A 17,029-nucleotide genomic window follows, 5' to 3' on the forward strand; every position below is an offset into this window, starting at 1 on the left:
TTTGTTTAACAAAAAATCAATTTATCAAACCTGTTAGTTACCTTTGATAAATCCCTGCCTGCCCAAGTGCAGATTGTATTTTCCCCCCCAATAACTTTGCCACTGACCTCAAGTGGCCTGCAACTGCCTGGCTCCTTGCTTGGGGCTACTCAAAGTTCAAAATACAGTATTTTTTTTAACTGTCAGCATATACAAACAACCCTGAGATTCATTTTCCTGTGGGCATACTCAGCAAATCTATAGAATAGTAAGTAAATCAGGATCAATGAACGATCAACCAGAGTGCAGAAGACAAACTGCAAAAGTAAATACAAATAAACAGCAATAAATAACAAGAACATGAGATAATGAGATGAAGAGTCCTTAAAATGAGATCATTGGTTGTGGGAACAATTCAAATGATGAGACAATGTGTAGTTATTCAAGAACTTGAAGGCTGAGGGGTAGTAACTGTTGTTGAACCTGGTGGTGGAAGTCCTGAGGTACTTTGTCTTCTACCTAATAGCAGCAGCGAGAAGACAGCATGACCTGGGTGGTGAGGTTCTCTATTGATGAATACTGCTTTACTACCACAACGTTTCATGCTCAGCGGTTGGCAGGGCTCTTTACTTGTACCGGGCCAAATCCACTACCGGCTGTAGGATTTCTTCCAGCCTGATTTCATACCAGTGAGTACCGGGGACACGAGGGAGTATCGGGCTCCGCGACAACCGTGCCCGAGGGCGGCAGCAGGATGCCGAGCTCCCCCGGTAGACTGGCCCCGGCGCCGCTCCTACCCGGCCTGATGTTGAACGGAGCGAGACCCGAGGCCCGAGCCGGTACTGACCGGGCCACGCGCGAGCCCAACCGCCGCAACGCACGCACCTCCGGCAACGACCTGCCATAACTCAGGTTGTAGATCTTCACGTCGTTCACGCTGGACACCTGCATTCCGCCACCGCGGCCGGGCCGGTCCGCTCCGGTCAGTAGCCGCCGCGAACGCGCTTCACCAGCACCTCGTGCAACTCGCCGTCCGGTCCCGCCCCGTCCCGTCCCGGCCCTGCCCCGGGCTCCACAACGTCGCGTCTCCGGAGTAGGCAGGAAATAGATTTATGCAAATACAATCGAGCCTGCCAATGGAGAGTAGGGGCAGGGTTTATGCGCTCAAGGAGACAAACTGTGGGGCTCACTTTGCACCACTTCTCCTGCTGCCCTGAGGAGGAAGACTGTAAGCAACTCAGAGAGCACAGAGGTGAGGGGCTCTTGCTGTCAATATTCTCTCATTCAGTGATACTGATCATGCTAATTAAAACTAATCAGAGCACTTATTCATAACTAATCAGCGAATTTAATACTTTGACATGAAATGATTTTAAGTTTGAGACATATATTTTCTAAAAATTCCCACAGCACAACCAAATCCAGTAAATCTGAGGTAATATGAATGACGTTGCTTTTTATTTCACAATTCAGTATTTTTTTTATTTGTATGTAACATTTCTAGGAGTAGGCTGCATCAAGCTGACCTTAACTTTGATTTCGTGCGTCGTTAGTGAACAATCAAGTTCTGAAACACAAGCAAATTATTTAAAGAGAAAGTATATAAATTACAAATAAAGAACAAGAATTGTGAACGGTGGATCAGATCTGGCTGGCTACAACCGTGAAAGTACAGTACATTATTTATTTCGCTTCCATATAGATATGATTGTTCGTTTGATGACGAACAGAAGTCACATTCTTTGGAGTGTTCTAATTTATATTTATAATGTAACTTTCCTAATAGTTGTGATGTAGTAGTAAATATATATATATATGACCAACCTGGTCAAGTTGTCATTTTATTATGACTTTTGAAAGCTAATCCGCTACCATTTTCATGATAGTTTACTCGTTCACATATTGTACTATAAACTGTGATAAAGAGAAAGTAATATAAATTTAGCGTGCGCAATATTAACCAGATTTTACGGCAGGGAAATCGGTGAAACGAACTCTTGGTCTGATGAAATTATCGACCCGAGAACCCTGAGGTAACGAATTTCAATGAGACTTGCTTTGGCTAAAAATGAACCTTGCTTGGGGCTGTTCGTTCCACTGTGTCTCGTAGTCCGTCTTCCTAGTTTGAGTTGAAGTCCTAATAATTAGTTCAGTGTTGACGTTGATAGCAGATGTTCGGTAACTTCGAGGTTCATTCTCCTCCTCAAAAATTCTGATTTATTTTATATTTAGGTAGAACTTGAGCTCCAAAGCATCACGGGACAACATGAGCGAGTACTGGTTAATTTCGGCTCCTGTGGACAAATCGAACCAACAAATATGGGAAAGAATGAACACTGTAACCGAAAAAGCCAGCTTATCGAATAACTTTAAATTCCCGATCCCAGAACTCAAGGTAGTTTCTGTTCCTACTCAGAGCCCATTTGAAAACATTTTCAGCTGAAAGTTTAGGCACTGAATTTCTGTATCGCGAGAAATATGATGATACAGTGATAGGGATATAGCTTCTCAAAAGTTAAATATCTCAAGGGAAGAGCCATTCAGCTCTTAAAGTATTTGATTTTTTAAAATAATTTCAGTTTCCGAACAATTTCAGAGGGTGCTTTTTCACTGCCAGAAATAAGCGATTACACACAACCAACGCCCTGATGCTCTTTTCTCCCAGGTGGGGACTTTGGATTCATTGGTTGGGCTCTCGGATGAACTAGGAAAACTCGATACGTTTGTTGAAGGGTAAAGTACTCGTTATTTACTGTATACACACAAGTTAAAGCAAATTTGAATCATCCTTAGCTATCCTACCTGAAACTGTTCTTTAGTCCTAAAGTGATGCAGATTTAACTCGGCTGAGGCAGATTTATCCAATCTGGTGCCAGTACATAGCAATGGAGATCTGAAAAGCTCTGGTTTCATCTAAGGTCAAAGTACTGAAGTCCTCACAATCCAGCATTCAAGGTGACACAAAAAGAAAAACATAAACTGATATTAATAACGGTTAAAGTGGCAAGCAGTTTTATAATCTGATGCCCTTTTATGCCGAAGTGTATCAGAAACGCAGGGTAAAATTGTCGTCGGAGCATTTTGACCATAGTTTCCATATTTATTAATTTATCGTGTTAACAGTTTCACGGAGGAAAAGGATGTACAAATTTGTTTTTTTTATGCGAAACAAAAACATTTTCAATAACTTAATGGCAAAATGCTGTTATTGAGTCTTCCAGATTATAATTAATGTCAACCTCGTTTTGATTCTTACCTTTGAGTCAGTTAGTTACTAATTAAGTACACCCTCCCCCCACGAGGGACGCAAATAGCAGAAGATTGCTTAAATTAAAATACTGTCCTATTGCTGGTCTTTTACTACTCTCCTTTAAAGTTAGACATACTACCACTTTTTTTTTTCACCCGACTACAATCTACTTGTAGTACTCTAAAGAGTTATTTGCTTCCTACAGCATTCTAGACCACTGAATGATGTGGCTTCATTTATTACTACCTAAAAAGAAGTATATATGGCAACTGTGAGCAACGGATACAGTATTGCCTCTTTTCTTATGTTTGTTGAAAATAAGATGTATTCCCCCATACAAGCTCATGTCTTGTAGGAAAGTTTAATAATCATAAAATATTCAGAGATTTAATTATTTTTCATTTGTTATTGATTAACATGAAGCATTCTCTTTGCCATCAATGATTATATTGCATGCTGGACAAAGTGCAGTAAAATACATAGGAAATATATTATGATTGCTGCATGGTGCAGTTTTTAAGCAGCAGAGTTTAATCTGAAATATTTTGATGCAAATTAATCAATTCTTAAGATTAACTATAGAAATAGTATTATAAACAAGATATTCTAATACTGTACTCAGATGCATCACTTACTGCATCATTTGACATTTATTTCAAAATTAATGTTTTAAATAATAGTAGGAAACTGGGTGGCGTGGAGAATTAATGCATATAGGAACAGGAGTAGACTATTCAGTCTCTGGTGCCTTTCCATCTATTCAATTAGATCAAGAACACTCTGTATTACAACTATCTTATTGGTTTGGTTCCAACAAGTACATTCATCTATAAAATTCATGTGTTTTAGTTTTGAAATCTTCACTTGACTAAACCTCAATTGTTTTTTAAGCAGAGAATTCCAGATTTCTATTTCCTGCTAAGTGAACAGATGCTTTCTGTCATCTTCACTTTCTCAAGCACTCTCCTGGTTTGCTACATATACTATCAAACTTTAGCTGTGAAAATCATAGTCAAGCCGATGTGGCCTCATCCAATTTCTGATAGTCATGAATTCCTGTCATTTAGTGGGATTAATTCAGAAAGCCTTTAGGATACAGGGTTTGGGAAATGAAAATTTAACTTAAAAATGTTACTTGTGAAATAAGACACCAAAGGAAATGTGAACAAGTGTAACATTTGGCAGTAGACCATAACTTGCTTTTGTTTTAGTACAGTTGTAAATTTTCTGATGCTTTATCAATGATACTTAAATTCTCAAAGTACTATTTTGTCTTTGTTTTCAAGTGATTGGTTGACTGTACTTTAACTCTTCCACTTTGCACTAGTATACAGGAATGGGTGAGAAAGACCACAAGACCATAAGACATAGGAGTATAACAGGTCATTTGGCCCATTGAGTCTACGCCACCATTCAATCATTCCTGATCCTTTCTTTCTCCCCCTCCTCAGCTCCATTCCCAAGCCTTCTCCCCATAACCTTTGATGCTATGTCCAATTAACCTTTTAAGCTCTGCCTTAAATACACCCAATGACCTGGCCTCCACAGCTGCCTGTGGTAATAAATTCCATAAATTCATTACCCTTTGGCTAAAGAAATTTCTCCGCATCTCAGTTTAAATGGATGCCCCCCCATGGGAAACATCTTTTCCACATCTACCTTGCCCAAGCCTTTCAACATTCAAAAGGTTTCAGTGAAATTTCACACCCCCTCCAATCCTTCTAAATTCCAGCGAGTATAGACCCAGAGCGATCAAACTTTTCTTGTATGATAATTCTTTCATTCCTAGAATCATCCTTGTGAACCTCCTCTGGATCTTCTCCAATGCCAGCAAATCCTTGCGTAGATGAGGAGCCCAAAACTGTTCACAATACTCAAGCTGAGGCCTCACCAGTGCCTTATAAAGCCACAGCATCACATTCCTACTCTTGTATTTTAAACCTCTTGAAATGAAGGCTAACATTGCATTTGCCTTCCTCACCACTGGCTCTACCTGCAAGTTAACCTTTAGCGTGTTCTGCACAAGGACTCCCAAGCCCCCTTGCATCTCAGAATTTTGGATTTTCTCTCCATTTAGAAAATAGTCTGCACATTTTATTTCTACTACTAAATTGCATGACCTTGCACTTTGCAACATTGCATTTCATTTGCCATTCTCTTAATCTAAGTCCTTCTGCAGCCTACCACTTCCTTCAACACTACCTGTTCCTCCACCAATCTTCATGTCACCAGCAAACTTGGTAACAAAGCCATCTATTCCATCATCTAAATCATTGATATGCAGCATAAAAAGAAGTGGTCCCAACACTGACAACTGCAGAACACCACTAGTCACTGGCAGCCAACCAGAAAAGGATCCCTTTATTCCCACTCGCTGCCTCCTACCAATTAGCCAATGCTCTAACCATGCCAGTAATTTTCCTGTAATGCTATGGGCTCTTAACTTAGTGAGCAGTCGCATGTGTGGCACCTTGTTAAAAGGCCTTCTGAAAGTCCAAATATACTACACCCACTATATCCCCTTTATCTATCTTACATGTAATCTCCTCAAAGAGTTCCAACAGGTTAATCAGGCAAGATTTTCCCTTAAGGAAACCATGCTGACTTTGTCCTATTTTGTCCCGTGTCACCAAGTGCTTCATCATCTCATCCTTAACAATTGACTCCAACATCTTCCCAACCACTGAGGTCAGGCTAACTGGTCTATCATTTCCTTTCTGCTGCCTTTCCCTTTTCTTAATTTGCAACTTTCCAGTCCTCCGGCACTATGCCAGAGTCCAATCAGTTTTTTGAAAAATCATTTCTAATGTCTGCACAATCACTACCACTACATCTTTCAGAACCCTAGGGTGCAGTTCATCTGGTCCGGGTGACTTATGTACCCTTAGGTCTTTCAGATATTTGTGCTCCTTCTCCCTTGTAATAGTAACTGCACTCACTTTTCTTCCCTCACACCTTCAACATCTGGCACACTGCTAGTGTCTTACACGGTGAAGATTGATGTAAAATGCTCATTTAGTTCATCTGCCATCTCCTTGTCCCCTGTTACTATTTCTCTGGCCTAATTTTCTAGTGGTCCTATATCCCTTCTCATCTCTGTTATTTTTTATGTACTTCAAAAAGCTTTTAATATCCACTTTGATATTGTTTGCTAGCTTGCTTTCATATTTCATCTTTTCCCTCTTAATGATTCTTTTAGTTGCTCTCTGTAGGGTTTTAAAAGTTTTCCAATCCTGTCTTCCCATTAATTTTTGCTTTGTTATATGCCCTTTCTTTTGCTTTTACATTAGCTTTGACTTCCCTTGTCAGCCACAGTTGTACTATTTTGCCATTTGAGTATTTCTTTGTTTTTGGAATGCATCCATCATGCACCTTCCTCATTTTTCCCAGAAACTTGTACTATTGCTGCTCTGCTGTCATCCCTGCCAGCATCTCCTTCCTATTTACTTTGGCCAACTCCTCTCTCATACCACTGTAATTTCCTTTACTCCACTGAAATACTGCTATGTCAGACTTGACTTACTCCCTAACTAATTTCAAGTTGAACTCAATCATATTGTGATTACTGCCTCCAAAGGGTTTTTTTACCTTAAGCTCCCTAATCACTTCAGGTTCATTACATAACAGCCAAACCAATATAGCTGATCCCCTAGTAGGCTCAATGACAAGCTGTTCTAAAAAGCCATCTCGTAGGCATTCAACTAAGTCACTCTCAGAATCAGAATCAGGTTTATTATCACCGGTATGTGACGTGAAATTTGTTAACTTAGCAGCAGCAGTTCAATGCAGTACATAATCTAGCAGAGAGAGAGAGAGAAAAAAAATAAACAAGTCAATCAAATACATATATTGAATGGATTTTAAAAAGTGCAAAAACAGAAATACTGTACATTTTTTTTTAAAAAGTGAGGTAGTGTCCAAAGATTCAATGTCCATTTAGGAATCAGATGACAGGGGAAGAAGCTGTTCCTGAATCTCTAAGTGTGTGCCTCTCTTGAAATCCATTTTCTGATTTTCCTAATCTTCCTGCACATTGAAATCTCCCATGACCATCATAACATTATCTTCTTGAGACGTCATTTCTATTTCCCTGTTGTAATCTGTGGTCTACATCCCAACTACCGTTAGGAGGTCTGTATATAAATGCCAACAGGGTCCTTTTACCCCTACAGTTTCTTAACTCAACCCACAAGGATTCAACACTTTCTGATCCTATGTCACATCTTTCTACTGATTTGATGCCATTGATTACCAGCAGAGCTACGCCACCGCATGTGCTGACCTTCCTATTCGTCCAATACAGGAATTCCTTGGAATTCAGCTCCGAACTACAATCATTCTTCAGCCATCATTCAGTGATGTCAGAGTGCAACAGGATCACCTTGTTTCTTGTACTCCGTGCAATGAGATATAACACCTAGCTGTATTTGCTAACCTTTTTGATTCTGCATCCCTAATGCACTGATACTCACCCTGCTGGCAGCAATTATGTCCTATCATCTGCCTGCCCTTCCTGACAGTCTGACTGCATGCTATTTTTGTTTTTTTTTTTAAAACCATCCTTTCTATCCTAAGTCCCTTCATTCCGGTTCCCATCGCCTCCCCTGCCAAATTAGTTTAAACCCTCCCCAACAGCTCTAACAAACTTGCCCACGAGATTATTGGTTCCCCTTGGGTTTCTTTTGAACAGGTCATACCTCTCCCAGAAGAGATTCCAATGATTCAAGAACCTGAACCTGAAGAAAGAGCCAGGGGAGGGATGGTAGGGGAAAACAAGATAAACAGTGCCAGATATGCTCTATTTAGCAAATGACAGATCAGTGAATCACAGGGTTTTTTTTAACAACACAAATTTCCTAAGAGTTACTTTTTTTCATTAACTCAAATGTTATTTTATTTTCAATAGCTTAGTTACTTGTTTCTAATCATTTATGTTTAATTGAAGCATTGTGAAGAAACTGGCACAGTATACAGCAGATATCATGGAGGATTCCAAGGAGAAAGCTCAAGAAAACTTATTAGCCAATGGGGGTGAGTCTGTAAAAAAAAAAAATGTTTACTTTACATGATAGCACAGTTTTGAAAAATGTGTTGGCATAATTTCAAAAACAATGTTTTAAATTAATTGTGTCTCCTGTTGTAAAGATGGTGAGTATATTTTATGCAATCATAGTTCAGATGGCCATGTCTTTAAGTCCTAACTCCTATTTCTAATGTATGGCTTCAAATGTAGTTCACTTCATTTATTTCAGTCAGTATCCAATTTTATAATGAGGCATCTATGAATCAGCTATTGATGTTGAAGTACAGAATCTTGTTTTTATGGTCTAAAATTAATATTTGATTGGGGAAAAAACTTGATTAGATGAACTTGAATATAAATTTCAAACAACTGTAAACAGCATTATCTTCTATTCTCTATATTGTCTTACGATTTGGTATTTTCTTATGAAGTCAGTGACCATTCAGTTCCTTGAATTAACAAGGTTCTCAGAGCAATCTCTGAGATAAGTGGAATGAAATATCATTTTGGAACATTCACTACTTCCCAACTTCCTCTCCATACGTGTCTAGGCTCTCCTGCTTTCTTTGATGCTTCCTTCTCCTCCACAGAAAGGTAGGCCCATTAAACTTCCCACAAATTTTTGCAAGGCAGGAAAACAGTGCACCAACAAGTCAGGATTACTTGTGGAGTGGTGAAAATAGCTAAATGAAGGTGAATATCTAGCAGTCTAAGAAGACAAGCCTAGTGGTATTGTGGCCATACCCTTCAAGTGCTATTCCTGTGAGGTCTTTACTCAATATGCTTAATAGTTAAGTACTTTCTGTAGAGTGGGTGAAACTACACTCATAATTGTTAACCTGTCTCCCATTGCGTTGGAGATAAAAAAAAATTATTGAAACATTCTGAGCCTCCCTTCTGTTGTTTACAGTACTGTATTTCAAAATATCCTTTTTAATGATTAGTGACTTCTGCTGAATGTTCTGCTTTAGTGGAAATCAGACATCTCCTCTGGTTACTTTGAATGAACTCTGGATTGTTTCAATGTTCTTATCATTGGTGTAGATCCTCCTCCTGCATGACTTAGCTGGCATGGAACACAATGCATTCTTTTCTTAACTAAGAATACATAATTCATTCCAAGACTTTTTTGGTACATAGGACAGGAAAAAAATTATCATCCTACTTCAAACTTTGACTGTGTTTCAAATTTTTATTGCAAAATTTCTTGTTGTTCTGCAACTGTTATTCATCTTCCCTTCTAGTGTTATAACACACACTTTTTGGTACACTTGTTCATTTTTGTTACATGATCCTTGGAATTACTATTGAAGTAGCCTCTAGAGTTAGCAAAGTTGTTCATCTTTAAAAGCAAAGTGCTACCAATACCAGAAGTCAGAATGAAAACATGACAAGTGTTACTTATACTTTCTGCCCATTATACTCGCTGCTGTTTATGGCAGCAATGAAGGTCTTCCATCTCTCTCTGTCCTTCATACCATCGCATAGTACTGTGCAAAATTCTTAGGCATGTGTAAAAAGAAATTCCGTAAAGAGAAGATGTTTTCAAAAATAAAAGTTCCTAAATATCAAAAAATTACTATAAAGAGCAGTAAACAGTTTAAAAAAAAAACTAAACCAGAACAATATTTGGTGTGACCACCTTTTGCCTTTAAAACAGCATCAGTTCTCTCGGGTACATTGTCATGCAGTTTTATAAGAAAAGTAGTTGGTAGATTGTTCCAAGCATCTTGCAGAACTTGCCACAGTTCTTCTGCAGATTTTGGCTGTATCACTTGGTTCTGTCTCTCTAGATAATCTCTGACAGCCTCAATGATGTTGAGATCAGGGCTCTGTAGAGGTCATACAATCTGTTGTAGAATTTGTTCTTTCTGAGGATAGTTCTTTATGACATTGGCCATGTGTTTGAGGTCATTGTCCTGCTGCAGAATAAAGTTGGGATTGATTAGATGGCTCCCTGATGGTATTGTGGGTTGGACGAGAACCTCCCTATACCTCTCAGTGTTAATTTTGACCAGATTACCAATTCCATTTGTAGAAATGCAGCCTCTAACCTGGAGGGAATCTCCACTGTGCTTCACTGATGTCTGCAGACAGGCATCCATGTAGTGCTCTCCAGCTCTTCTACAGACAAACTGTTTGAGCTGAAAATTTCAAATTTTCACTTAGCAGTCCAAACACTTGCTGCCATTTGTACAGCACCCCAGTCCTTGTATATTTTGCATAGGTGAGTCCCTTGTGTTTGTTTCCATTTCAGAGGAATGTATTTTAGGCAGCAACTCTTCCATGAAGACTACTCTAGACTATAGAATGGTGTACTTGGTTCCAGTAATTTCTGTGAGTTCAGAGCTAATAGCAGTGCTGGACATTTTCCAATTTAGAAGGGACTTCAGTTTGATGTATTTTTCACTCAGTTTGCGTGACTGGCCACAGCACTTCTGGTGTTAACCTTGCCTGTTTCTTTGTGCTTCTTTGGAAGAGTTTGGCCAGCACATCTTGACACTCCTGTCTGCTGTGAAATTTCTGCTTGGGAGAGACCTTGCTGATGCAGGATGACCACCTTATATCTTGTTGTTATGCTTATGCTTTCCATTGTGTAAGAAATGAAGATTTGAAGGTTGAACCATCACATCTGCCACATCCTCACCTATTAGTTTGGTTGTTCTTCACTCAGTTTGATTCTTTCTACACTCATTTCTGTTTCAGTTAATCAGTTTAGTTTGTTCAACTTATTATGTCATTGATGATCAGCACCTGTTTGTTATTTTTGTTTAATAATGCACTGGACTATGTATCTACAAAGCAATCAAGTTTTTATTTGTTCTTTTCTACTGATGCACCAAAGCAGAAGACAAAAATAAACATCTAAAACAAAATTGATATCAACAATTTAGGGTGCCTAGGATTTTTGCACAGTACAGAATAGGTCTTCATTGCTGTTTCCATAACAGTATTGTTCGACTAGTCAGGGTGTTAGCCCTGAGCTGAACCCCCGAATCTGGAGGACTGGTTATTCTGACATCTACCCTTTGACCTGTTTGACATGGGTAACCCTACCAACAGCCAAAGTGTAAAGCCCTTACTCCAGCCAGCATAGCTGTCTGGATCGTTGCGGCATGCAAGCCTCCAAAACACGACAAGGTTGTGGACTTCTTGCAGGAAGTAGAATATGAGTATTAATTATAAATTAATGGGTCTGTACTAGCTGGAATTCAGAAGATGAGGGATGTGAGAGGATCTCACTGAAACCTTCTGAATGTTGAAAGGCCTAGACAGAGTAGATGTGGAAAAGATATTTCCCATGGTGGGAGAGTCTAGGACAAGAGGGCATAGCCTCAGGATAGAGGGGCACCCTTTCAAAGCAGAGATGCGGAGAAATTTCTTTAGCCAATGGATAGTGAATTTGTTGCCACATACAGCTGTGGAGGCCAGGTCTTTCGGTGTATTTAAGGCAGAGATTGATAGGTTGGTGATTGGGCATGGCATCAAAGGTTACGGAGAGAAGGCTGGAACGGGAGATTTTTTAAAAAAAAGGATCAGTCATGATTGAATGGTGAAGCAGACTCGATGGGCCAGATGGCCTAATTCTGCTCCTATGTCTTATAGTCTTATGGTCTAAATCATTTCCATTTAGGTAGACACATAAGAGATCTCAGAGTTATGAGGATGCATTTTTTATCCAAAAGGTTTTTCAATAAAATTAGAGATACCGCAGATACAGAAAATCTTGAGCAACAGACACAAAGTGTTGGAGATACTCAGCAGGTCAGGCAGAATCTATGAAGGGGAATAAACAGTCAATGTATCAGGCCAAGATTCTTTATCAGCTCTGGAAAGAAAGGGGAAAAGAAGCAAGAATAAGAAGATTGGGATGGGGAAGAAGTACAAGCTGGCAGGTGAGGGGAAAGGTGGCTGGGTGGGGAAAAAGGGTGAATTAAGAAGCTGGGAGGTCATAGATGGAAGAGACAAAGGGCATAAGAAGAAGGAATCTGATTGGAGAGGACATTAGACAATAGGGGCGGGCACCGAGAGGGGTGATAGACAGGTGAAGAGAAGAGAGCTGTGAGAGGGGAACCAGAGTAGGGACTAGGAAAAAAAAAACAGAAGGGGAAGGGTGAGAAATTGATGTTCATGTCATTAGATTGGAGGCTACTCAGATGGAATATGAAGTGTTGTGCTTCCAGCCTGAGTGTAGCTTCATCATGATTGACATGTAAGAATGGAAATAGGAAGATTAATTTGAATGGCTGGCCACCAGGAAATCCCATCTTTTGTGGTGGGCAGAGCGAAGGTGCTTGACAAAGTGGTTCCCAATCTATGTTGGACCTCACCAATGTAGAGGGGGCCCTCACTGATGTATATGTGACAAATGTGGAGGTTTTTTTGTTAATAGTGTTACATAGGCAGGGTTGGTTAACATCTATAAGCAATTGTTTTGAAAATTCTTCCTTAATATTTGCTACTTTGCTGCTGGTCTTTCTGAACAAGCCAACCAAGCAACTGTCAAATACGTGAAAGCCCTTTGGGGAGTCTTAATTGCATTTTATGATAAAAGTGGAAATAAAATAACTTTCTTCAGGTAGTAGTATAATGGTGAAAAGGATCAAGAGATATTTTGGAATAATTTCCCCTACCCTTTGATATTTTAGTTGAAAAAGAGGATCCCTATTGGTCTGTGCCAGTTGGGTTTTAAGTGGATTGTTTTGATGTAAAGATACACTTGGAAATCATTTGGAATATGGAGGGAAATAGCAGGATTTTGGGCAGGTGATAACATTGTTTTCCTTCTTCAGCTCTGGCATGGTCACAATTGATTTTGGTGGGAGACCAAGCCATGAATTGTGTTTTCAAGTAGTTGCATTTGTTTGTGACACTATAATGATTTGTGAATGAAGAAACATCTATCATATCAATATTTTAATTGTTGCTGTTTATCTTTAGTTGACCTTCATAGATATGTGACACATTTTCAGTGGGACATGGCTAAATATCCTATAAAACAGTCACTTCAAAACATATCAGAAGTTATTAACAAGGTGAGCTTCAATATCGAATGAAATTTATAAATACTTAAAATACTTATTAGTCAATTTTTAGAAAATTCAATAAAATTCATAATTCAAATGTGTTCACTACATTTACATGAGAATTTATATGTAAGCCATCTAATTCAGGATCTTGGTTCTTATTTGCTGAAGTATTGTGCTACTTTTGCTGAAGTATTGTTATCAGCATAGACTACGTCAAGTGAATGGTGATAAAATTAAACTCTGTCAGGAGTGCATGACAGCAATTCAAAAACACACAATATATCTTGACTTGGAAAATGAAAATTAACTAGATGTAATATTTTCTGCTACCCATTTGTGCATCAATCAAAATTGAATTATGTTCCCATAATTAAGTGTAATTTTAAATTATTTCACATCATGATATATTTTCTTGCCCCCTTGCCATTATCATAATTGGTAGTCATTTGCCCCTTTCCTTATACTACTGCCTAAATGCTACTTCATCACATGCATTTCTTTTTCTGTTCTTCCATTCCTATGTGAACATTTTGTACATCCTGTTCCACTTGTTCATTCTGCCTTGTATCCTGTTTCAGCCATTAACCTAGTTATTTGTGCTATTTCTGTGCTCCCTCAGTCTTATCTGGTGTTCTTTACAGTCTTTGTTCAACTTCACCTGTTTTCCCCTCAATCATTCTCTGCTCAAAAACATAATCTAGTATCACTTTGCAGCTTGAAGTCTGTTGAGTCATTTCTCCTGTTGTCAGCTATAAGTTTTAAATTTCATACTTCCCTGTCAGCAAGATCCTACCAGTTTGTAGGGAAAGCTACAAAATGAGACAATTTTAGTGGATACATGTTTTGCCATTCATTTGTTGATTCAGTTTTGCCTGTTTGCAGTACTGATGTTTTAATTTTCTAATGGCAAGTCTTTTACTTATTAATAATCATCTTAAAAATCTTGTGTTTCCAATAAATCATTTAATGAAGGGAACATTGTTTTTCATTGAATTATTAGTTTGTCTGATAATTAATTCACTTGATGCAGTGTTCTCCGATAATAAATTAGTTTGAAACTGTCCACTGCTTTGGCGGTGGTGCTTTATTATTTTTTTTTATTTTGCTAATCCCTATACTGTATTGTTTATTTGTAACCCACTGTTATGATTGAGTACTCGTGCACAGGGTTTTTCTGAGTTGAAATTTCCTGCTACAATAGTATGCGGAACATACTTTGCTGGAATTTAAATTCTGAACTTTGTTAATCTTTAATTTGTCTGTTATTGTTGTGGCAACTTTTCTCTGTTTCTTTAGACATTGTACTGATTACTGTCTTTAGGAACACATAAATATTTTTTTCCAGCACAAATAGATCTTAACTCTCTATGTGCAATGCACAGAAAATCAACAATCCAAATGTTATAGATTGCAATTGCTGAAAAGGGCAGTTTGGTAGCTTGTCCAGCTATTATCATTCTGAAATGACCTGTTACAAAATGCACATTTAGTGTGGTACGTCCTTATAATTTTACTCTGTCTGTAAGCTATGTGTGCAAACCTGATTCACATCATCTCATTAATCAAACTACCAAGCAGCTTCAAGTATAGCAACGTATATAACATACTGATCGTTACACAGATTCATTTATTTTTTCCATGAATTTTATCTACATGAATGACAAATAATAATTTAGAAATTTTCATTACCAATACTAGTCCATAAATATAGTTGTATTGGTTAGATATTTTCTATATAAAAAGAAATGTTATTCTATTTAAGCTGCATATTAATTAAGAGACATAAAAATGTTACTGTAATGCAGCCTTTCTCAACCTTTTTGCCCTGGAGGAACCCTTGAAATTATTTTCAGGTCTCAGGGAATCCCTGTATAAAAATTATTGTATCTACAGCTCACAATACGTTAGTGTGATCAGCAAGTTGTAGGTATAATAATCCAAAAATAATTGTCAATGCTCTTTTGGGTAGAGAATGAATTTTTAGCTTACCTTTCTTTCCCTTTCAGAAATTAAAAAAACTCATAAGGTAAACATAATAAATTTCTCAATTCTGGGTCGAACTGAGATAAGCACACATGGATTTTACCTTCGACTGAAATGAGAGAATTTCTGTCCTTGCTCTTGATGCTCGTTAAACAAGAAAAAGCTTGCTCACACATGTAGGAAGTTGAAAACTGATGCAAAATGTTCATTGTATTCCTATAAATGGCAGGATACTCTTCTTTCACAGAAATCCAGAACTTGTCCAGGGGCGATTCAATAAATCTCATCTTGAGTGTGCATGATCAAATTGCAGCTCATAAAGTTCTTCCTCTTCACTCAAAGTCAAGTTCTATGAATCTTCTGCATAGCTTGAGATAGGGTCCCTCACCCAGTCATGCACATGTTGAAGGGGAGGAAAATACTGTTCAATTTTGTTCAGCAATTCTTCCAGGTAGTTTTCAATAAAACTCAAGACTTTCTGATATCCTTCCTCACTTTCAAGCCCAAACAGCAGTGGAAAGATTTCAAGATTTCCATTTGCAACATGATTTTTCCAAAAGTCCAATTTCCTTTTAAATCCAAGAATCTTGTCACTTGAAGTCAAAACATTTTCTCCAGGGCCTTGCAGAGACTTGTTCAACCAGTTCATATGATGAAAAAATGTCTGTTAAGTAGGCTATTTTCTGCAGCTATTCTTCATCTTCAAAGCACTCAGTAAAATCTGGCCTAATATTTTCCTGAAAGTACTCTTGTAATTCACTTTTCAGCTCAATAACCATCACAGTCCAAGTTGGGCGAGTTCATTCAATGCTTGAAAACTGCACTTTATGCTCCTCATCATCCTACTGTCCTCCCCTCAGTGCAATAAGCACTCACTGTTATCAGCCTACTGTCCTCTCAGTGCAATACAGAACTCACCAATTATCAGCTTACCATTCTTCCCTCCATGCAATACAGTACTCAACAATTCTCAATGGCCTCCCCTGTCTCACGTCAAAAACTGAGAATGGATTCAACCAAATAAACATGGTCCTACTCCACACTACCAAACTGGGCTGAGATTGCTAATGAGGCTGCTCAGTCACTGCCCACGACTGCAAGCACTAGAACCCCACATTGCGCAAAGTTTAAAAAAAACTAGGGATTCGCGGGACCCCAGTTGAGAAACCCTGCTGTAATGTATTAAGAAGCTGTACTTTAAAATGGACAATATTTTTGATGTTTATGTTTTGATGTTTATGTCAATTTAACCACTGGTACCTAGGTATTCCTCCTTCTAATTCCACAGTGCTGTAGATGTAGCTAAACTAGAGCTAAATAATTGTTAGTTAAAGTGATTATAAAAGGATGGCAGAAGGCCAAAGATTTTTAGTCAAAGAATTGTTCTTATGACACAAACGCATATGATGCTCATATCAGAATTAAAAATACGTACCATTCTGTCTCTAGTTTTCACCATAATATGATCTCCCATGTTGGCCAATAGAAATCATTTTAATTATTTGCTAGCTAGAATCAAAATAGTTGATGAGAGGCTATGTTGGCTGGAAAATGAGCTAAACTGCTCTATTGCTACCAACCATTAACACCATTACCAATTAAACTCCTGAGAATGCCTCCACCTATCATGGTCCCAGAATACATTATGTACAGTCAAGAAAGCTTACCAACACCTCTTCTTTCTAAGGAAACTAAAGAGAGCTGGACTTTGCACATCCATATTCATATCATTCTACAGATATGCAGTGAGAGCATCCCAACAAG

The 17,029-nt window shown here is 38.4% G+C and overlaps 2 protein-coding genes across 7 annotated transcripts in view; one reads left to right on the plus strand and one right to left on the minus strand.

Annotated features, from left to right (window-relative positions):
- The window catches only part of nol10 (nucleolar protein 10), a 113,503-nt gene extending 110,517 nt beyond the window's left edge, over positions 1-2,986 (minus strand). The window contains exon 1 of one of the 3 annotated variants that reach the window (XM_073056913.1): positions 2,782-2,986. In XM_073056913.1, coding sequence (XP_072913014.1) covers positions 2,782-2,892 — 111 coding nt within the window. In that variant the 5' untranslated portion in view covers positions 2,893-2,986. Of the gene's footprint in view, positions 1-864; positions 1,043-2,781 lie in introns of those variants that run through there. The other 2 variants (XM_073056914.1, XM_073056915.1) reach the window with 2 other exon arrangements.
- The window catches only part of LOC140733501 (V-type proton ATPase subunit C 1-A-like), a 76,451-nt gene continuing 60,528 nt past the window's right edge, over positions 1,107-17,029 (plus strand). For 2 of the 4 annotated variants that reach the window (XM_073056919.1, XM_073056918.1), the window contains exons 1-6: positions 1,111-1,231; positions 1,484-1,648; positions 2,212-2,374; positions 2,645-2,712; positions 8,175-8,260; positions 13,194-13,288. In XM_073056919.1, coding sequence (XP_072913020.1) covers positions 2,246-2,374; positions 2,645-2,712; positions 8,175-8,260; positions 13,194-13,288 — 378 coding nt within the window. In that variant the 5' untranslated portion in view covers positions 1,111-1,231; positions 1,484-1,648; positions 2,212-2,245. Of the gene's footprint in view, positions 1,232-1,483; positions 1,649-2,211; positions 2,375-2,644; positions 2,713-8,174; positions 8,261-13,193; positions 13,289-17,029 lie in introns of all 4 variants that reach the window. The other 2 variants (XM_073056916.1, XM_073056917.1) reach the window with 2 other exon arrangements.

Source organism: Hemitrygon akajei, chromosome 9 (genome assembly GCF_048418815.1).
Source record: "Hemitrygon akajei chromosome 9, sHemAka1.3, whole genome shotgun sequence".
NCBI lineage: Eukaryota > Metazoa > Chordata > Chondrichthyes > Myliobatiformes > Dasyatidae > Hemitrygon > Hemitrygon akajei.